The sequence below is a fragment of the Diadema antillarum genome, unplaced genomic scaffold (genome assembly GCF_040938485.1).
Source record: "Diadema antillarum isolate AM-2024a unplaced genomic scaffold, OU_Dant_1.0 seq00000585_RagTag, whole genome shotgun sequence".
NCBI classification, from domain to species: Eukaryota; Metazoa; Echinodermata; class Echinoidea; order Diadematoida; family Diadematidae; genus Diadema; species Diadema antillarum.
In genome coordinates this window covers 561,244-584,346 of record NW_027271519.1, presented here as the reverse complement: position 1 = coordinate 584,346, position 23,103 = coordinate 561,244, and the positions used below count along the sequence as shown (strand labels likewise).

Genomic DNA, 23,103 nt, shown 5'->3' with positions numbered 1-23,103 from the left:
AGAGTGACGGAATGCATAAGCTTTAAGTAACAATATGGGACTCATCAGTCCTGTTCAAACAAAGAATGAACTTGCGTAGACCAGATGACCAGAATGGTTCGTCCATTAACACTTGGGACGGCATCCATTTCATCATTTTGCATTGAATGTATTAACAATCTCTTTCTACTGATATTGCCAAATACCACTTTTGCTGTCAGATGTATGTGCTGGCAAGCAGCATTTATAAGGATTACATGAATAATTGTTATACATCGCAGATGCTTATCCCAATGATTTTAACCAACATGCCTGTTGGTATGAATAACTTCTTTTCTGTTCATGCGCAAAAAGGAACCCTGAACTGGCTTATTCGCATTCATCATAAACATGTAATTGCTTCCGCTTCCTTTCGCTCGATGACGTCATTTGGTATGTTTCCGCATAGAAATTCTGGCCAAATTTTACCCTGGAGGTTTTGAGGTGGCATACTTTCAAAGGCATCGACATTTGTGTTTAAGACAATTATCATATTATAGTTGCTATACCTGACTCCAAACTCCAGCCATCATCTGTAAGCTAATAGTCTTCCATTATCCTCGGAGTCTTGAGCATATACTGTATACCAAAGTCTTATGATCAAACATCACAGTGCTCGATTGCGAAAAATAATGTGGGGTTCTCAGTTGTAACAGTTTTGTACGTTCTGATTAATAGGTGAAAAAAAAATCACTTTTGCCGCGCACAAGGACTCCAAATTAAAGACAACTATTATGTCAATAATTATTATGGTCTCGTCAGCTTTATCTACCTATACAGTATGTCCACACCCTCCCCCCCCCCCCAAAAAAAAAAAAAAATTAAAAAAAATACACACAATCGAATTTCCGTATTGCTAACTTTCAATATGATTGAACTTTCTAAATAATATTTCAGGGTCTAAAAATCTAACATCTTACCAATATTTTGCAGAAAATCCCATTCAATTTGGATAAGCGGTCACAGAGAAATGTGAATTGTTGCAAAACATGTCATGGGTCTGATTCTTCCAAGTTTAGCACTTGGATGCTCTTGAAACTGCGTGTTTATGTGAACACAGTGGACAGAATTTGGGATGAAGGGGATCCCTGGCATGCTCAGCAAAGATCCCCATTTCTCTTTGACCACTGAAGCAAATCCGATGAGAAAATATGTATAGATGTGGATGATAAGTTATAGTTTCATACCCTGAAATTGTATTTGGATTGATTCACTGTTTTGAATTTTTGAATTTATCGTTGCGGAATTCCCATTGTATTTTTTTTTTTTTTTTTGGACATACGGTCATGCAACACCTTTGTTCGTCCTAAGGAGGAATACTGGACTGCTGTTCTCTGCAGACTACGTAGGGCTAATCTCCAGGATGATCACGGTGTTTTTTTTTTCAGACCAAAAATATATTTCCCCAACTATATCAAAAATAGTAATCAAAGTTTAGAATGATACTATAGTGACCCTTTGATACGTCAGGCACAGTGATGCACATTAATATAATGTTGCATAAGACTTGGCCACACGGTTTTTTTTTTTCAATTCTTCTTGTGTTTGGGGACTTTGGTTTGTTTAGATAAAAATATACTAGCGTTATCCCGTCACGATAATTAGCAATCTGACGCTCAAATATCCATTTGTAGGATGTTTTCCAAAAAGCAAACCTCATGAGGCTTTAATCAACTGGATGTCCCTAATTCTTGATCAAGAAACGAAAACGGATGGAAAGCTACAGTTGCACAATATTGTGCCTTTGTTGTTTGTTGATCATGGGTATACCACGTCATCGTTCGTCGTCTGTTACTACATCCTAGCTTTACTCCCGCTCTTTTGCGCAAGGTGGCATTTGGATATATCTCACATCCAGGGCAGATGAAATAGCCAGATTTCAGCAATGTGCAATGTTGCACTTGTAGACTACTGATTAACCTGTTTGTTTCAAGAGGTGTTTAGGGTTGTTGGCAGTTCTTGCGCATCGTTCACTGGGGGCTGTGGACAAAATTTTGATATATATTATAAACTTTAGATTACATAATTAATTACAAACTCCAATATAAACTCTTCTCCAATAAACTGTCCAAAGTCAAAGCCTTGTATTTGGTCAAGAGGTGATATTTAAAGAGAGGAGAAATATCAAAATATTTATTTGATTAATTAGAAATCGACATGTATACCTGACAAACCACCATCAGAAGTACTGGGGGATGATGAGGGCTATTACCTTATTCTCACGCTCTACTACCATTTCGAGAAGAAAGACGCTCTCGCTCTGTGAAAAGTAAGCACGAACTATACTTGAACTTTCATTACAGTAGTATGTTTTAAGTTTGATGCTTTGATATGTTTGATACGTGAAGTGGCTCGGGATAATGAGATAACGAGCTAGGGAGCATACTTTCATGCCTTGATCTATAAAATATTTGCATTCTTTCTTGAATACAGTAGCATGTTGTGAGAGGCGGAATGAAAACATTGTACTAACGTAACATCATTGATGGGAAACTGTTGTTACTCCGGGTAAACTAAAAGATTCACAGAGCTTCTGAAATGACTTAAAAAGTCAAAAAGAGGTCGAAAGAATAAAACAGAACAGGACAGGGATACAAAAGCAGAAGGATTCTTTGAGCTTGGGTAGAGATGTGAGAGCGGTCGGAGAGGGCCCACAAAGAAGTCTCGAATCTGGTGTGGTAGAAGACAGTTGTTCAAGAGGAAGAAAGCTTTTCAAAGAGGAATGAACTAAACCGATGTCTCAATATGTTGTATCTGCTCTGTCTGTGCACGTTCTTCTTTCAGTACCTCGGTCCGACGGCGGCGCAGAATGTTGAGTTTCCAGGGAACTGTCCAATTGCAGAGCAGACCGGCGTGTGTCATTATGAACAGACGTAAGTGGATAAACTACACTCATCTGCTATTTTATGGTTTTTTGAAAATCATTCTTAAAGTAGAAATATCAATAGATGATAAAGACATGTGTGAATGGATATAATGTACAAGTACGAGATTCAGATATTATATAATGCGTGAGTCATCACTGATATTAAGGGCAAACGTACATTCTCTTTCAATGGCAATTTCTCTGAAATCTTCACATGCCTATCATGTCCATAGATCGTTGTGTGTAGGCCTATTTACAGGCATTTTGTTCCTTGTACTATAGAAAGTGAAGTCTCGTATTGTACGAAAATCACATTGACATTTGCTTTTCGCGTTATGGATGTCTTTCCAGAACTGTGTTAAAGTAAATAAAGCTACACGGTATAGACTCTGATGTAAAGAGAGAACAATAAATCCCGAGTTCGAACCCTGACCATTACATACGTAATTCTTGGACGATATGAATTTTGTTTAAGGATATCCATCTCTTGGATGGTCATCTGTCACCGTCTATTTATAGGGTATCAAAGTGTGATGTCATAGTCATATATTCATCGTCATGGAAACTGGTTCCAAACAACCTCACCTTGTCCCTATGTTTATGCGCACAACTGCATGCTTCCAACTCGAGCTTTAACAAAAGACTGTGACATCATCACTTCGTTCCTCGAGCAGTTCTGGGACTATAATTATGATACATGTAATAGCAGGGCCGATTGGGATACATCGCTTACACTGAACCATGTTCTCGAAATCGCAGTTGAAGAACGACTTAAGAGACAGGTTAACTCGGTTTGTTGGAGCAATAATCCTTGATCAGGAAGATTATTCTCTAGTGTTGTTATGATTAAATCTGTAATCCCTACTCCTGTCGTCCTACTGTTTATGATTTTTCCTTTTTCAAAATATATCAACTTTCACTATCTTAATTATCTAGATCTATCCATCACTTTATAAAGATCTTGAATGCTTGTTGAAATTGAATGTCTTCTTTACTTGGACATCACGGATTTCATTTCACACATATTTGTTCGCAGTTTTACATTAACACGCACGAAGCTGATTCGAGCATCGAAAGCCGAGGCATTTCAAGTCCTGTGCGGCTGGGCGGGAACCTCCAAATGTACCCGCTATAGGTATGTGAAAGCTTTGATAGCCCTCGAAAGCATAATTATTATCAAATTGGTCAAAATCATCCGCACGCCCTTGTAAGGCCGATTGTTACCTCTAGTCGACGTTCTTTAATCAGAGTGGCGTGCATATCCCCCCTCTTTTTTTTTTTTTTTTTTGAGGGGGGTGGTTTTCAATCTACAGAAGACAGGCATTTGATAATTATCATCCCCTCTTAATTGCGTTTTCCCTTCCACCAATCATAGTGGATGAGGATCAAAATGAGAATAAATCACCGTCATCGTGCTTATTTACCTGTTATTGACATCAGACTGCAATTTGAAATAACATCCCTATAGACTTGGAATGAATTATTTTTAAACGTTTGCCTGTGTAGGCCTATTAGCAAATTCTAAAGCATCTATTACTACAAGACGTTGGCCGATAGCACGACGAGCACTGCGCAAGTAATGTTGTTGTTGTTTTTTTTTTCAGGTAAGCTTACCTCGGATAAGATTAGAGATTTAATGTGTGAATGCTGAAAACATAATCATGTAGCCGTATTCATGTGTACAGTTAAGCAATGCAACCGCAAGTATAGACGTATACATGTGATATTATTCAAAAATTGGTAACCCCTAGAAATTCCACAACCCTCTTATCATAGTATGGCTACCGGGCCTACACCACCCCACACATATATCAATAAATACACGAGCATGCATTTAGACATTTTGGCACACCCAAAGCGATGTAGAAATATATGGCTTGGTTCGCAAATTCAAATTAATGATTTCTTGCGTCGAGTTTTTTTTTTAACATAACTGATTGACAAATCGCCTTACATCGACGAAAATAAGTACCGATTATTCAGTGCCTTAGCAGTAGCCATGATTAAAAAGAATAAAAAAGAAGAATCATGGGCATACATACTTTGATATAGGACTCGAACCAAGGATCTCTGATATATAACATACACTACACCGAACTTTTGCCCTATCATAGCCAGTGCTGGTTCTTGTCCCTTATAGCAGCGGACGCTGCGTGTTTATTCAAATGAATTATTTCGAGTCTGAACAAACTCTGGCAATTTGTCAATCACTTGCAACAAAAACATTGTCCCATAACGTCCATGAACAATACGTTTACAACAACATAGCTTCAAAGCAAAAGACCAATTTATGCCATCTTAGAAAGTATTTCTGATTGGTGTATAGAAACAAAATTTAAAATCGGCAAAATCAATCTCTGTAATGCTTTTCATTTGGACTGCTAATCCAACTTTGCCCTATTTGAGGGATGGATTGAATATCTTATGTATTATGAAAACAATGTTAACATAGATCTGTTCTGAATGAACAGATTATTTTTGAACAATCATAATTATTTTGAGAAAGAGCTTGATATAATAATATGTAGAATGCTTCCATGATGACCTGTTTCCCACGGGACAGTTTGTTTTCAGTGGCGCTTTTCTTTATAATCATAGCTTGCGAAATGCAAAATGTTATTGTATAACTCATATGATAAACCAAAGAGAAAGTGTCACAACATCAATTGTTGTAGCTTTGGTCATAATGCTGTTTAACGTTCTCGAGAAACAAAATGACACGTCCCACTTTGATAAATGGAAAGTATACACCTCCGTGACAAAGCTCCCGTAGAGTGCATAATTTCTCGAGCAAGTATCGCAAATGTTGAAATAAGAAAAGTGTCGAACATTAAACAAAAATCATGAAAACTCGATTATGTTAATCATTGTACAGTTCAATAAAATCACTGAAGTGATTTTGGAAGACATTCATCGAAGTCAATAGTAACTTTGTATTGTATGTACACTGACCAATATCTTAAGCGACAGATGACAGACTGCTAGTGATCTGACAAGTGTAAAATGATTGTTTGTTTGTTTTGCTTTGTACTTTCTCTGTTTTGTTTTGTAGATACTGTTGATTTTTTTTGTATTTTTTTACAATTGTTTAAGGGCTTTGTGTCTATTTAGAAAAAGCGCTATATAGATATTGGTTATTATTATCATTATTACTATCATTATTATTATTGTTATTATAACTATTATTATTAAAAGAAAAATCAACTAAAATCGTGCATTTCACAATCAAAACTAATAGCCTGTCAATCAAAAAAGATCCCATCTCGAGTAGGAAAACTTACAATCACGTACACCTGATTTACGGCATGAAAAAAGAAGGGAAAAGCGTAAAGAGCAAAGTATTGTGTCATAAATATTTGGATAAATATTGTGTAGGTATCAGGGGCGGATCCAGGAGTTCTGTAAAGGGGGGGGGGGGGGAGGGCGTGACAAATATTTCTGGTGGCACTTCCGGGTTTCATTTCATTTTTCTTCTCTTCATTTCTTTTGTTTTTCACGAAAAATAAAGGGGGGGGGGGGGGCGTGCGCCGGTTGCGCCCCCCTCTGGATCCGCCACTGGGTATTGTGTTTATCTCATTCATGTCTTATTTCGCAATGTGTCAAATACATTTGTCTTGATAATAACAGCACCATCATTACTAATTATGATATACAGACAATATCTCGTTGCGTCACGATTATCTCATCGAGTATCATTAACTGATACGCCTGGCTTTCTACACTGTAATGTTTCTTTGATGAAGGCCTGTGTACTACCAGGTCTCTGTGATTGGAGTGGAAGAGGCGACCAGATTAGTATCAAGATGCTGTCCTGGGTTTGCCAATACCACAGGACGATGTCAACGTGAGTGCTTTCTGTTTTCCCTGGGGCCTGCTCATTTACAGATTTTCTTTTCTCATTTTCATGCTGTAACAAGATCTTTAGGCGCAGCGACTTTTGCAATGCCATGATAAGATGAAACGAATCATTAAGTATATAGACAGTATTGACAATAACTCTGTTCCATCTTTACTTTTATCATAGCTTGTGAGTTATGACAAGAGAACGTCCTTCATATATAGGTAAACACAGAAGACTGTGAAAAGGATGCGCTGCGGTCCGTGCAAATTACATAAGTATTGTTCGATGTTGTTTGTGTGATATCGTTATTGAATATTGTGTGCAAACCAGGCGCTTCACGAGCTGCCGAAGTATAGCGTTATATTCTAGGACATATTAACACCAAAGCTCAATTCACACAATCAGCTCAATTGTACTATACGTAATCTACAATGCCAATAACTCACCAGGATGATTGCAGCATGTTCACATGAGAAACTTAGTCAATACTCCGTAATTGTCACAGGACTGTCTAATCAAACTCGGTGAGTTCTGCAGAAAAAAAAAATGCGCCTTTGAATGTTTCTACAGATAAATGGCGCTATATACATGTAAATGCTGTTTCATCATCATCATCATCATCATCATCATAAAATAAGCTTCCTTTATAGTCCCGACAGTAAGGAATCTTCAACATAGACGGTTGAAATACCTTAGTATATATCGCTGTGTTATGAATTTGTTGCAGTGACATTCGGTTTATTTTAGATAGGGAATAACCTGTCCTGTTCGTCCTTATACATTCTTTCTGTTTCCGTCTTCATGAAATGTCTATCTCTTTGTTTCTCTATTATGCCCTTTTCCATCAACAGCCATTTGCTCCCAGCAATGTGAACACGGTGGTAGTTGTGTAGCCCCTGACCACTGCGCATGTCTGCCAGGTTGGATTGGTGACTTTTGTGAACGGGGTGAGTAACCGTGTTACTCTGCAGGGACTGCCTTCCCAACAAGGCTAATGCTCAGATTATCAGCAGCAGAAACATGACATATGAAATATGATTTCAGCAGGAATGAAATCCAGGTTAGCTAATTGATATCCATGATCCTACTTTTAATGATTGTAAGTAACAGAATAAATACAAGGCTTACGAAAATAACTCATAGACACCAATGGTTTGTTTGTGTTTGCATATTCATGCTGGTGGCTCATAATACCCCATAAGTCAGTTGTTTTCATTGATGTTGCATTTATGTTTATGCGTTAAGATAGAGATGGGTCGTTCCGAGGTGCCTCATACGGTGTCTTGCTTTCGGCATCACAAATAAACAACAACATAAGTTACAGCATACTTTAAAAAAAAATCTCCATAATGTGATTACTAGTAGGCCTATATAGGCCTATACCCTACGTAAAATGGATCTTACATTATAGATTTTACCATGTGGATCGAAGGAAAATATTTCTTCTCTTTCTCTTGATAATTGAAAGTGATTACTATTTTACACAAGAATTAATATCACACTTCTTTCAAGATTGTTTGTTACAAGTGATCTTTCACACATGGTGAGGGATACATAAGTGCATTAATGGAGGACAGCAGAATCAGTCATACGCACAAAGAGTTAAGCATATTTCAAAATCAATACTTTTTGTTGTATTTTCTTTGTTTTGTTATGTTTAGCGTGTCCGGAAGGGTTGTTTGGAGTCCAGTGTCGCCAAGAGTGTTTATGTGAAAATGGAGGAACGTGTCAAGCGGCGTATGGCATTTGTTACTGCCCTCCTGGTTTGACGGGTGTCCACTGCGAAAGCCAATGTCGTCAGGGAAGCTTCGGCGAGGGATGTTCTCAATCGTGCCGTTGTTTCAATGGAGCGTCTTGTGACCCAGTCAACGGCACCTGCTTTTGTTTAGCAGGATTCAGGGGTGACTTCTGCAAAGAGGAATGTGAGCAGGGTACATATGGACCTAACTGCAGCAAGTTATGTCGATGTCGGAATGGTGCACATTGCAACCCTGTTGACGGCACTTGCTCGTGTGCCCCTGGTTTCGTTGGTCAGTATTGTCAGGACGAATGCAGAGAAGGATCATATGGGCTTGGATGCAGTGGAATGTGCATGTGTGAAAACGGAGCAAGATGCCATCATGTGACTGGTAGATGCGACTGCCGACCAGGTTTCACAGGTGTGACATGTGCAAACTTGTGTCCGTCAGACACTTTCGGGGATGGCTGCGCTGAGATTTGTTCTTGCCAGGCTGGCAATTGCCATCATGTGACTGGAGAGTGCATCTGTAACCCTGGATGGATTGGAGACAACTGCACCATCCCCTGCTCGCGTGGAACGTATGGCGTGAACTGTGCAATGCGATGCGAATGCGCAAATAGGGCTCTGTGTAATCATGTCGATGGGTCATGTCGTTGTTTACCTGGGTTCAGCGGAGAGCTCTGTGATCTGCCATGTCCTTTGGGACGATATGGAGATGGATGCCTTCAGTTTTGTCAGTGTCAGAATGATGCGGAATGTGACCCTGTGGATGGCTCGTGTACGTGCACTGCAGGTTGGCGCGGACATTTGTGCGCAGAGCCATGCCAAATTGGACGTCACGGACTCAATTGTGCAGAGAGATGCCTGTGCCGAAATGATGCCGTCTGCAACCACATCGACGGATCGTGTGCTTGTCGAGCAGGCTGGCAAGGTGCGATATGCTCTCGTCCCTGCCAAGAAGGCATGTTTGGCACTGACTGCCTACAAGTATGTCGATGTCAAAATGGTGCAGAATGTGACCACGAGGAGGGAACATGTTCTTGCACACCTGGTTGGCGAGGTCCTGACTGCAGTGAGCCATGTGAGGATGGGTATTTCGGGTATGAATGTCATCTCCAGTGTCGATGTCAGAATGGTGCCGCATGTGATCACATTGATGGTCGTTGCACTTGTTTATCAGGGTTTACTGGACTGGCATGCACCGAAATATGCCCCGATGGGTACTTTGGACAAGGCTGCGCTGAGGAATGCCAATGTGACTATGCCGACAGTTGCGACCATGTATCTGGAAGCTGTTACTGTGCTGCCGGCTGGACTGGTCCTGCATGCAGTCTCCCATGCAATGAAGGTTTTTACGGCGATAACTGCGAAATGCAGTGTCGATGTCGATTTGATGGAATATGCGATCGATTCGATGGTACTTGTTCGTGTCCACCAGGATTCGAGGGCGATGCCTGTGAAAACATTTGTGATGGATCCAGGTACGGTGTACAGTGTCTTGAAGTCTGCAATTGCCAGAATGGAGCTTCCTGTCATCCAGTGGACGGCTCATGTATCTGCACTCCCGGTTGGCAGGGACCCTTGTGCGTTTCTTCGTGTGCAGAAGGTTTCTTTGGAGCCAACTGCTCTCAGATCTGTAGATGCCGAAATGGAGGCGAATGCGACGCAGTGACAGGCATCTGCACTTGTCCGCCGGGCTGGCAAGGTTTTTGTGCCGAACCATGCATGGCTGGATATTTTGGACAAGACTGCAGGGGTGTGTGTCGATGCCGGAACGGAGGGTCATGTGATCGTTTTGACGGCCGCTGTACTTGCAGCCCAGGATGGCAAGGTCCTATTTGTGATACTCCGTGTCCTAGGGGAAGATGGGGTCCCTCCTGCCAGAATGAGTGCCGGTGCCGAACCGGAAACTGCTCGGCGGTGGATGGATCATGTATCTGCGCTTCAGGTTGGACGGGCAATTTCTGCCAGTTGTCTTGTCCTGAAGGTAGCTGGGGACCAAACTGCGGTAACGAATGCACGTGTGAGCACGCAACGACTTGTTCACGTTTTGATGGATCATGCGTGTGTTTGGCCGGATGGACCGGGGAAAACTGCGACCAAGCGTGTGAGAATGGATATTATGGGGCCAACTGTCGGCTTCGATGCCGATGCGGACACGGTTCTACATGTTCAAGGTATGTAACAATGCAGCTGCTGTTGCGTCTTTCATTATCTACCAGGAAAGGATTAAAAGCCTAAAACATGACGTTATTGTATCTTCATCAGAAATTTCTTAGATCTATCATGAATCCTTTTCATTCAAAAGAACTAAAGCCATCATTCTTCCTTGAATCTAGTTATGCGCACACTCAGTGATGATTTTTTTTTAAGTATCCTGATGTATATGAGTTAAATTAGCTTTTAATTTCGTGAAATGATGAACTTATAAGATTCTGTTATCCAATTTTCCACCTGTTGCAAAACATGTTGAGTACAGACCTCGCTGAAACTATGTAAAACATGATCTCTCCAAACAGAGTCGACGGAACATGTCAGTGTAACTCGGGTTGGACTGGTCAAGAGTGTGAAGATCGCTGTGCAGAAGGAACATACGGTGTAGGCTGCTTGTTGCAGTAAGCGTTACCATCTCCTTCTCGTACAACTTACCGTACGGTTGCGTATAAGTAGAGTTTTGACGTGACGTCATCACAATTTTACCAGACAAGTTACAAAACTACGGTGTTACCAACTGCAATTAGGAGATTTCGCACAATTGCGTTTTGCGTTATTTTTCCTCAGTTTTTAATGTTCGCTATCATGCGAAATTACTGAAGGAAACGGCACAGAGAGACCAAAGAGAGACTAACAGGCAAAGAAAATGGAAATTGCAATCGCAAACCATGCGAACGAGATAATGACATATCATCCATTAGGCACAGCTTTTTGGATACATGTATTTCTTTTAGCGAATAGAAGTTTGCATACATGACCTATCATAAAATCAAAATAACAAATTTAAAAAAAAGATGTGGCATAGGATTTCGTTTAATAATCCTGAGACAACGCCAGTAAAAGATGAAATGGCTCCCATCAGGAGTTATCTGGGTCTGCTCGTAGTGCAGTTGAAACGACAAATTTGAGTATAAGATATATGTAGATGGTTTGGACCTTGTAATAATGCAAAATGAAAGAGCGGATAGAAGGATGGAGAACACATCATAATGATAATTCCTACGTGAGATGTCAGAAGGGCTGCTTGCCTCGTGATTTTGTGCATGACCATCTTTTTTTTCCCTGTTACCCTTGAAGAAGCTCCGTTGTTGTATATCAGACTGTGACGCCATTGGACACCATCTATGTTTCGTAAAGAGCAATGAGACTGTGACTTATCGATACGTATATAATGCAATTTGACATCTCCTCCTCATCCTAATGATAGATGTCAGTGTGCAAATGGAGCGTCATGTTCGCAATTTGACGGTTCCTGCGAGTGTCCAGCAGGGTGGATGGGAGACCGATGTGACGTTCCATGTCCTCAAGGTCGTTTTGGTCCGTTCTGCCAATTTGAATGCCGCTGTGAGAACTATGCTGTATGCTCAAGGTAAGATTTCTTTCTGACATTTCTGGAATAGAAATATTAGATTGCCGTTTTGTGAGTCTTGTTGATGACTCTGATAAGATTTTAAGGATCCCGTTTATATCACATTGGTTAGAATACATAATGACTAAAGATTAGGCTAATACACAAGTTTAAAAAAAAATGCATTTCATAAAGGTATCAGGAGTGTATTTTATTGAAAATATTCGATACAATCCAAATATTTGTTCTTTTAGTTGTTAAGAAAGTCAAAGTGGCTATTCTTTTATTACAACAAATTTGAACGTTATTTCCCAGAATCGACGGTCGGTGTTCATGTCCCGACGGCTGGACTGGTCCGGCATGTGATATTCCATGCCCATCCGGTTCTTATGGGCCAGACTGCTCACGTACATGCCTCTGCGAACGAAACGCTGAATGTAACAGATTCAACGGCTCCTGCAAGTGTACTGTAGGATGGAAGGGCATCTTCTGCAACACACCATGTGGAGTCGATGAGTGGGGGGCAGGGTGCACTTCACGATGTTACTGTGAGAACGGTGCTCTGTGCACTCGGTTTACTGGAGTCTGTCAATGCGCCCCAGGTTGGACAGGGGCGAGATGTGAACGTCGCTGCGATGAGGGATTCTACGGCCGTAACTGCGCAGGGAGATGTAACTGTCAAAACGGAGCTACGTGCAACTTTTTAGACGGCTCATGCACCTGTCCCGCCGGGTTTACAGGTGTGCGCTGCGAGCAGTCCTGTCCCGGTGGGAGATATGGCATCCAGTGCAGTCAAACATGCGTCTGCCAGAACAATGCCGTGTGTGACCCTGAAGACGGCGGTTGCATTTGTACTCCAGGGTGGATTGGGGTGCTATGCGAGGATCCCTGTCCCGTTGGGAGATGGGGACAAGATTGCGCCTTCCAATGTCAGTGTCGGAATGGCGGATCGTGTGATAGGTTTACAGGTAAACCTGACTCTCACTGTCCATGTTAGAGTTTGTTTGTTTTGTATTTGTTTTGCCATATAGGCCTTTCATCGGATTTTATAAGTGTACTTCAGTCTTGTGGAAACCCTCCTTTTACAGATTTAAAATCTGGAGAAATTGCTATAAATTAAATTTTTTGCATCAAGGATAATAATACAATAATCCGTTTCAATGTAAAAATAATGGAAAAGTAAAAAGAAACTCTGCAAAATCTATGAGCTAATATTGTTTTTGTCTGTCATTTATATAAAGGTGAATGTTCTTGCGATGCTGGCTGGGAAGGACGTACATGTGACACACCCTGTGAAGAAGGCACATTCGGACTGAATTGCAATTCGCTCTGTAACTGTGAGAACGGAGCAACATGTTCCCGCTTTGATGGTTCATGTCAATGTGCAAGTGGTTGGTTCGGCAGACGTTGTGATGTTGCCTGTCCATCAGGAAAGTACGGGCCATCTTGCACCTCAGTTTGTCAATGTGAAAACTCCGGAACTTGCGACCGGTTCGACGGTTCCTGTGTCTGCGAGCCAGGGTGGCAGGGTCTGCTGTGTGATCAACCCTGCGAGGATGGCACGTTTGGCCAGAATTGCCGCCACCAGTGCCAGTGCGAGAACCAGGCGTCGTGCAACGTAGTTTCAGGTGATTGCGAGTGTCCTAGTGGTTGGACAGGCAATAGGTGTGACGTACCTTGTCCTGAAGGGTTCCACGGCCCTGACTGTACCGAACAGTGCTACTGCCAGAATGACGCATTGTGCTCTAGGTTTGACGGTAATTGTCAATGTAGGGCAGGGTGGACGGGTACATTTTGTCACCTAGAATGTCCGCCAGATCGATTCGGTCGTAACTGTGCTGCGACATGTCGCTGTGAGAACGAAGGTACTTGCAATCGATTCACTGGAGTTTGTCACTGTACCGCTGGATGGACTGGCCTGACGTGCTCAACACCATGCAGCAGAGATCAGTACGGGCCAGGATGCATTCACCAATGTCTGTGCCAAAACAATGGTCTATGCGATGCCAGCACAGGTAAAGCTTTCGTATTATCGCGAGACCCTAAAAACGTATTAAAAGAAACTTAGGCGAAAAAGGGAAAAATCGAGCCATTTCCTGATTCTTGTGAAGAAACATTGATGACATTTACAAAGTATAGACATGCAACTTTGCTCGCACAAAACTGAGCATGTATTCCATGTGGAATGCTAGAAACAATGCGAGATGAATTACTGAAAGGCATAAATTTTGATTACATATATGCAGTAGAATTCACATTTATGTCATGCACTGTGATGTCAGGAGGAAATATAAGAAATTGGAGAATGTTGACAGGTGGCTTTTGATGTGTTTCCAACTTACAGCCATTTTATACACCTGTATGTGCATTTTCATCTACTGTATGTGTCCAGTCTCGTTAGGTTTCAAATTACTTTGTCAACATTTTGGTCACTTATCCTGTCGCGGTCTTTACAAGAGCACTGATACGTTAGTCAGAAATCTAGGTAATGTCTGCATTCAAAAGCATTGTAGCATTACCAGGTGAAGTCTTCTTTTGAGTGCGGGGCATTATTATGGTTATAGTCTTGAGTATTTGTACGTGATCATTATCTGTCTTTAATATCTTATCTATGTAACAGGAATATAGTGATGTAAATTATGTACTTGTATGCTCCCATAATGAAAATCCTTCTACCCGCTACTTTTTGGCTTGTCATTTGACTATGATATGGAGGTGAGTGTCTGTGTCCCGCCGGTTGGACTGGGGATCGCTGCGAGTTACCATGCGAGGATGGATTCTTCGGTCCGTCTTGCAGACAACGCTGCAACTGTAGGAATGGTGCAAAGTGTGACCGCTTTAACGGGGCCTGCAACTGCCTCGAAGGCTGGCAGGGTGACCAGTGCGACACAGCATGTCCGGAAGGACGGTACGGCGTCGACTGCATACAGGTATACTACAGATGGCACTGAAACATTAGATCCTTTTGAGTCTATCTTTTTTCATGTCATGGTATTGTAATGGTCAGCAAATTTAGTATAGATTATGGCATTCCTGCTTAATCCCACCTTAAGAGCTTGGAGTGATACCTAATTGTGAAAAAGGTAAATGGAGCCCATGTATAAAGGTGGTACGTATGAGTGGACGCAGCAATATCAGTAGAACACATCTGGAAAGTTTGAGGAAATCGGATAATCCATTGAAAAGTTATTAATTCTTACAGTCTTGGTTCGGCCGTTGCTAGATGAAAAGACTACTACAATTCTTAACGTCACTGTTGGATGATATAAAGTAAATATAAAAAAAGTCCACAATCCTTTTGAACGTTAAGTACACCTATCCTCGACTTGTTATTGATATGTTATGGGTAACATGGTTTCCCTGCTTTTCTGAAGAGGTAAGTCAAGTGGTCTTTCATTAGGAAAATGGAAATATGTAATGATTATTTTCTTTATATCGTTGTCCATGTGTGACGTCCCCAAAATGTTGTACAGTAGTCTTCTCGTTTTTCTACGGTTGTCCTCAAACTTTGCCGATGTTTTCTACTAATATTGCTGTATTCCCTTAATCAATCATTTGTTTGATTATCATACTTATTTGAATCAACGTGAAAGGTCCGTGAGTGTACCAATATCTAGTATGTATTAAAAATCATATGAAACAGTGTCACCAAACGATCGTATCGTCTCAAGGAATTATCGTTTACTGAGAGTGACATATCGTAGTTTGCGGTAGTATTTTGAACGGCCAGACTTGGTGCCCTCACGTACCAAATAAGAGATATTTTCGGCGTATCTTATCTTTACAGATAGGTCATGTTTTCAATAAATTGAATACATACAACTCCAAACGACAATGTGCCCGATAATGTCAAAATGGGCAAAGTCTATTGGGCGCAAACAATTCTGTCAAGTTAAAGGTCGTATACGAGACAACGAATCACGGATGGCGAACAGTACTCTCGCTTGGAAGGGGGGAGGGAACAGGGAATGGCCAGTTATCGATACCACTGATATCACACACACAGATAAACAAACACACACACACACACACACACACACACATATCCTTATATACCTATATTAGGAATTGTATGTTAGTGGGTCGTATACATGTTTTATTTCTCTCTCCGCCCTCTCTCACTCTCTCTCTGTTTATTATATAATTATATATATATATATATATATATATATTATACTGACATGTAGCAATATTGTACAACTTAGATCAAGTTATTACTGACATAATGTTAAGGTCAGGTGACATTATTACACCTGCCATCTAAAGAGGTAAGTCAAAAGCTTTTTTATTATGCTGAAAATTTTCAGTATGTGGAATTCTACTTATAATTTCCTCAATATCAATCCACTATCATAGGACATCACAAACTGTTGTAGTTTTCTTATCCAGAAATGGCGGCACCATAAGTTTGAAAATTCATAACTTTTGAACAGATCGTCCAACTTTCCTCAAACTTCATTGACATTATATCATAATCATTGTGCATTAGCTCAAGCCAGTTAATGAATCCCCCTTTGCAATAGATCTGTCGGTGCCAGAACAGAGCAACATGCAGTGGCAGGGATGGCAGATGTACCTGTGTCTCTGGATGGACGGGAAGACTGTGCGACACTCCTTGTAATGCCGGCTTCTTCGGGCCGAATTGCGCCGAAAGGTGCGACTGCGAGAACGCGGCATCTTGCGATCGCTTTCATGGATCCTGCACATGTCTGCCGGGATGGACTGGGGCGAGATGTGACGTGACCTGCGATAGGACGCGGTAAAGTGATTCCTTCTCAGATATATCATAGGCTTGTGCAGTCACTACAGACATATATTTTTTTATGTCAATGTTAGAAAGGCATATAAATAATTATTACAATGTACTATGTAATTTGCATTGTACAGCTTGATCTGCCTAAAGGTTTGAATAAATGCCGATGTCAGATCAGTGAAAAAGTGGCCCTGTATAATCTAATACAGTTTGATTTTTTTTTTAACCGACAAAAGAAACTACCTATGAAGAATATGCATTTTATTAGTTCGATCAGATGCATTTTTTATATGCCTTACGGAATATTCTGTAAATTGTCAGGAATTGTAAAAAACAAACAAACAAACAAACAAACACCTGCTTATACGATGTTGATATCTCTCCGTTATTCAATGTGTCTGAATGAGATTAGACACTTCTTTTGTTAGCTAGCTTCAGCTTAGGGTAATATCTATTTTTCCTTTTCATCGATAAAGCTTTCTGAGATTTATCCCTTTGGTAGGAATGCAAGTGTCAATCACATCTTCTGCTGAAGTAAATGTGTATACTGATAGCATCATTTTTTTTGCATGCTCTCTCCATAGCAATTGACTCAGATGGGTGATGCTTTAGTGTGAAAATCATGTTTGACATTGACAGCAAGTATTTGTTTAGTAGGATTAGCTGCTCTGACAGAAGTAGCGATGGTGCAGCGCAACCATTAGAAACTGAAAAAAAAAACCACGACAAAATGTTTGAGTCAAGTTTACGGCATTGTTGATCTCTGATTTGCAGATACGGAATACAGTGTCAGAGTTTATGTCTGTGTGAAAACGAAGCCAGTTGCTCCCCGATAGACGGGTCGTGTCAATGCACTGAAGGTTGGACTGGGGAGTACTGCCAGATAGCATGTCCATCGGGTTTCTACGGTCCAGACTGCAATGGGGTGTGTGCCTGTCAAAACGGTGCTACTTGTTCCAGGTACTGTTACCGTATGACGACCTGTGGACCTGAAGAAGGGACGTGTCTTCACTGCATGAAGTTTATATGTACTTTTCTTTCATTAAAAGAAAAAAACCAATTCTAGAACAGTTGATATGACCATGCAGACTAAAGATTACGCTGATGCTTTCAATCACATCAAAACTTCCCATTGATCGTTTAACAAAACGAAAATTTGATTTTCTGCCGTAAAAGCATAAAACACACTGTTTTTCCTATATAACTGAAACTTCAAAAATAACGATCAGTCAAACATGTTTAGGTTTGGGACATAATTTCGCTTGAAAGAAGAAATAAGTGAACATTTCAAGATTTTGTGTACAAACTATATGAGGTGTGAGGCGATGACATTTTAACTCGCTCATGTGCATATTTATACTGACGACGTTTAAGAACTGTTCAGTGACACTGAGCGAAACTTTGCAAAGTCATAACTTCCTTTAATTCTTCATGCGATTTTGGTCAAGTTCCCACTATTACGCTCAAAAAATTTACTTTTTATTATTGGGGCTAACATTACTTTCAGCTGGTGTGGAATTCCCCTATATGACGCGTAAATTGTAGTAAAAAACATAAGTATTTAAGTGCGGACATGACAATATTGTGATCCTGATATTTTGAATATCAACTGTTTCGGAGAATTTAGTGTGACTGATCATTTGCAATTCTCGCTACCGCCAATGACGTAAAAAGTACCCGGATGTTGATTTAAGCGTCATTTACGGTGCATTATGGGATAGTCCGGTAGCAAAGTCACTTCCGTTCGTACGCGCGTGATACGTGACTAATGCGATTTACACACACAACCGACTGTATTCTACGTGTACTAGCGGTTTTCTCGACTTGAATTACAGCTTTAATATGATTTGAAATTTCTCCATTCTTAAGAAATTGCTGTTACTACAACTATTGGTTGTTGCTGCGAAGCTGCCATGTGTTGTTCGCACGACAATAAATGAAAAAAATCTGCAGAAATAGGACCCTTACTGGCATGCGAGACGTGACGTGGCAGCGTGGGTGAAGTTTGCGGGTAGTACCCTACGTACATTGTACGTACGTGTACTTACTTGGAAGAAATTGCTTTGGAGACAGGATAAGTTCGAGATCACTGTTCGTTCCCGATTGTGTTCACGGCATTTCGACAGAGAACAAATAAAGAAAAAAGATGGGCATTCCATGACGATATACTGTATATCGAGGTGGGTGAATATTTTCCAGCATATTTTCATCGTATGCAGAGATGACTGATCTGTGATGTACGCCGTACCGGTATGTGTTAGCTTATGCGCTGCGTCATGCGTGCAGTGAGTGGTGCATGCTAGCATAGCAAGAAAGGCCGACCGCCGGCGGCGGGGACTTCAGTGTACGAGTATGCATGACAGGCCTGGCCACTCGCTGGCTCGGGCAGTACAGCGGCCTACTGTACTAGTATCCGTGGTCGGCGCTGCGCTATAGGTAAGGTACACGTACGCGCACGCTAGCGTTGTGCAAATTATGCCCCGCGCCGGAAGTGCCCTGGCTACCAAGTGAAGCTTTGATGGCGTGAATTTTCAGATTTGATGGGAGCTGTGAGTGCACGGCCGGCTGGAATGGCGCATTGTGCCAATATCCGTGCGAAAGTGACAAGTTTGGCGTCGGCTGCCTCCAGACCTGTGGGTGTCAAAATGGCGCCACTTGCGACCCCGTAGTAGGCACCTGTACCTGCGTTGAAGGCTGGAAGGGGGATGAATGCGAGAGAAGAGGTACTCGAAACGTAATCACTGGTTGGATAATATCATGTCAGTTTCTTCCTACAGTTAACAAATGTGAGAAACGTTGCAAGAAATTTTAAAACCTTTTATACACCCCACTATACCATCTTCCCTATCCCTCTGACCCTAATTCTAACCTTAAACCCTTAAACGGAGACGAAACGGAACTACTGAGTATATCAAATGAGTTTACTGTCGTCGTCAGTGCTGCCAGGTTGGACAACGAAATTTATTGTTCTTTATGTATTGTGAATGCAATGTATAGATGGTCTCCCATTTTTCCAACACATCGAAAAATATTTCAGAAATAATCAGCATGCTAAAACTACAATTCGCTGTACTTCCACTTTTATTTGTGAGAGCATTTGACAATTCCACTTAACTGTACTTAAGTCTGACTTGTTTCATTCAATTTACTGCAAGATCTGATCGGATTCAGGACAAGGCAGGTTCTGGAAGGGAAAGCAGTGACGTGCCTGGACGCCCTAAACTTGGTAGATGCCGAAAATGAGCGGCATGTCTTTGAATGCCGATCCCTCGAGTATGTACCTTGAAGATCCGTTTGGCGGAGATTTCTAACTGAATTGATTAAACAGGAAGTTACAAAGCGGTGGCAGGAGATCATACACGAATCTTAAGTGCGGTAAATATTGGCGTAGGCAGTACGGATAGTGCGCGCCGATGTACATGTATTTCACTGCCGTTGCCAGGGCGGTCAAAACAATGTGACGAAAGTTATGACAATAAGGGCGAGATAACGACGCAACTTGTGATTGTGGTGAATGAACGGGATGGCTGCTGAAAGAATGATAGTTAAAGTGTACACTTTGCGATATTTCTTATTCAAACATTGATTGCGTACATGAGTGTTTGCAGAGGTAGTGATTATCGGGGTGTCTTGTTTGTTTTTATTTCTTCATATATACATAATAAAGGACTGGTTCAACCAGATCCCTATACTCTTGCTATAAAGTCTAAATTAGAACAACTTCCGCGGAAATGTTCGTTGGAATAGCGACTATGTAGCTATGAATAAATGAAATCTTAATTTGTCCTTCATTATTGTAATGTAACAGAACATTGCAGGGGACTACTGTACTGTATCAGTATAGCACAGTACTGTACTGTACTGAGGTCTGGAATAATTCTTGAAGAGAACATTAGCCTTTCTCCATTTCAAGCCACTACGTTGGCCTTTTAACACATGCACGTAACTTTGATCAATGATTTTTGTTGGTGAAAAATTAATTTGATTTATTTTTCATATAGTACGATAATTATTCATTATGTGGTTATAGGAATGTCAAAGGTACAAAATTTATAGTTGATTTACTATGATTACATTAGTGCTTATATCAAGACAGAGAGGATGGCCAAAAGCTACCGTTATTTCGAATGGAGGATTTGTAACTCTTTTTATAATAATTCTTTTAAAAATCATGCCATAGAGTTGATGGGAAACGCCTTCCGAATGGAATCACGTGCCGTCAGCTTTGGAGCAATCGCATCGCGAGTCCGGATGATCTGTATTTCTCGGGTCGCAGTGACCATCTTGATCTTTGTCTCAATATTCTCGACGTCAATGGAATCAGTCCGAATTCCTACAACACGGACACACTATCAGTAAGCTTATCTAAGTTTTATGAACGCTTCTGCAGGTCATTTTTTTTTTAAATTCAAGCAAAGGCCTTTCAAAATTATCAGATCGATCAAAATATTGTGTCTCAAGATTGCAGAGCATCAGTAATCTAAATGAATGTACCGTACCAAAACCGCTCACGTATTTGCTGGTGTGACGTCCTTTCTGACAGCCTCTCTCGCCGTCCCCCCCCCCCCCATCATTTCCATCCCTTGTTACCTTTTACCGTGCCTATTCACCCAATAAAAGACATTTGTGATTTGACATTGCTAAAGTGGTGTTCAAATGTTCTGCATAAGAACATAACATTGACATCAATCGTATTCATGTCATAATAAACTATTTTGTATGTCTGCTCCATCATCAACGTCATAACTGTGTTGGTGTAGGTCCTACAATATTATGGTGTCTTATCTTCAGTTTAGATTTGCCCTTGATAGTTACGTGAACCATGACTCATATTCCTGTTCAGGTTGAAGCGTGGTATCGCTGCACTGGCGAAAGAGAGGATCGAATCCAGTGGCTCTATGGGGCGTGGCAGGAGGGCGTGTCCAGAGATACAGGCTACACCGATCACCTCCGTTGCATCGTCCCTTTGGGAGAGTTCTATGGAATCACTTACAAATAACCACGTCACGTCTAAGAAGAACGAATTCATCTCTTCATGGCATTTTGTACCATAGCACTCTTTTTATATTTTGCACCCTGCGTGGCATTTTCGTTATATGTATAGTGATCATGATCCAGGCGACGAGAAATATATTTCATGGAAACACAACGTGAAGTTGGAAGAACTATACTTGCTGGTACGCTCGATTTCAAAAACCTTTCGCATATAAATCGTGAATATGCATAGAAAGACTACGAAACACAAGATGTTTGTTTCAAAGGAGACACCATTGATACAATATTTTGCAAGTCAATGGGCAACATCGTTCCTGTATAGGATATCAAATTTAACCCTTTGTTGCTCATGATATATCTATCAAGAGCAATAAATTTATCGGGGAAAGAAAGAAGGAAGCTATTATGCATTTCAAATGAATTATAGAAGATGATTCTCTTGAAATCTTAAATTGATTATAGTAATAATAGAGCAGTAAGAGTCTATTGTAGTGACTTTTTCTATTTTTTTTTAATGTAAACATTTTCCTTGAATAGAATGTTATCACTTTTCTCTTAAAACAAACCAAAAACGTAAAAGGAAAATATACCCAACCAGAATGTTTTGCGAAAGTCGTTACAGTAAATGCATATAGAAACTTAATTTGTCACACACCACAGTGAGTAAAAAAATGTAACTAACACGTGTGCACGCAAGAAACATGTTCCTGTTTGAATGAATGACGGAATAGATTATGTTTACCTATCGGAAATTAACTCTTGTATTACGAGTATCAGATAGCTACATACTCGCTAGCACAAAACGGATCTTTGGCAAAGTTGCTAATATTGTTGACAGGATGTAAGGTTTTGGCATCTGTGCCCAGTCAATCACTTTCTCTCGCATATCATTTTTTATTTCAGCACAATGTATAGCAGCAAATGCATGAAGATATACATAAACCTTTAAAGGGTAATTCCTATTTACGTGTTTTCTGATCGATATGAGAATCATCGCAGGCTAAATAAAGTCGTCTTTGATTGCATTTGATTATATCATTCTCGTTATAATATTAGTACCAAAAGTAGTGTTTGTATCCTCAAATAATCAATGAACTGTATGTATCTTCATAGTGTATAGCACATAAACACAGGCACGAGACAGGAAAGGTCTTTGATCATTCATTAGGTCACGAGGAGTGATTGTATACAAATCACGTTAACTGCACGTCTATTGAGCTGGTACAGTGATCGTTATTGATTGGAAGACAATCACTTTACATCACGAGGGTTCTAAGACGCATTCTATATCAGGCGTTCATACAAACCGCTAAGGAATGGAAAATAA

General features: G+C 40.7%; 1 protein-coding gene across 1 annotated transcript; it reads left to right on the top strand.

The window, feature by feature from the left end:
- Positions 1-2,763: 2,763 nt before the first annotated feature.
- Positions 2,764-21,780, top strand: LOC139735545 (uncharacterized). The gene is made up of 16 exons (XM_071646301.1): positions 2,764-2,891; positions 3,921-4,019; positions 6,628-6,728; positions 7,577-7,672; positions 8,387-10,643; positions 10,986-11,081; positions 11,888-12,049; positions 12,344-12,996; positions 13,270-14,043; positions 14,744-14,958; positions 16,552-16,787; positions 17,556-17,741; positions 19,317-19,504; positions 19,937-20,054; positions 20,962-21,136; positions 21,625-21,780. The coding sequence occupies exons 1-16, from the start codon at positions 2,764-2,766 to the stop codon at positions 21,778-21,780; spliced, it is 5,640 nt and encodes a 1,879-aa protein (XP_071502402.1).
- The last annotated feature ends 1,323 nt before the right edge of the window (positions 21,781-23,103 follow it).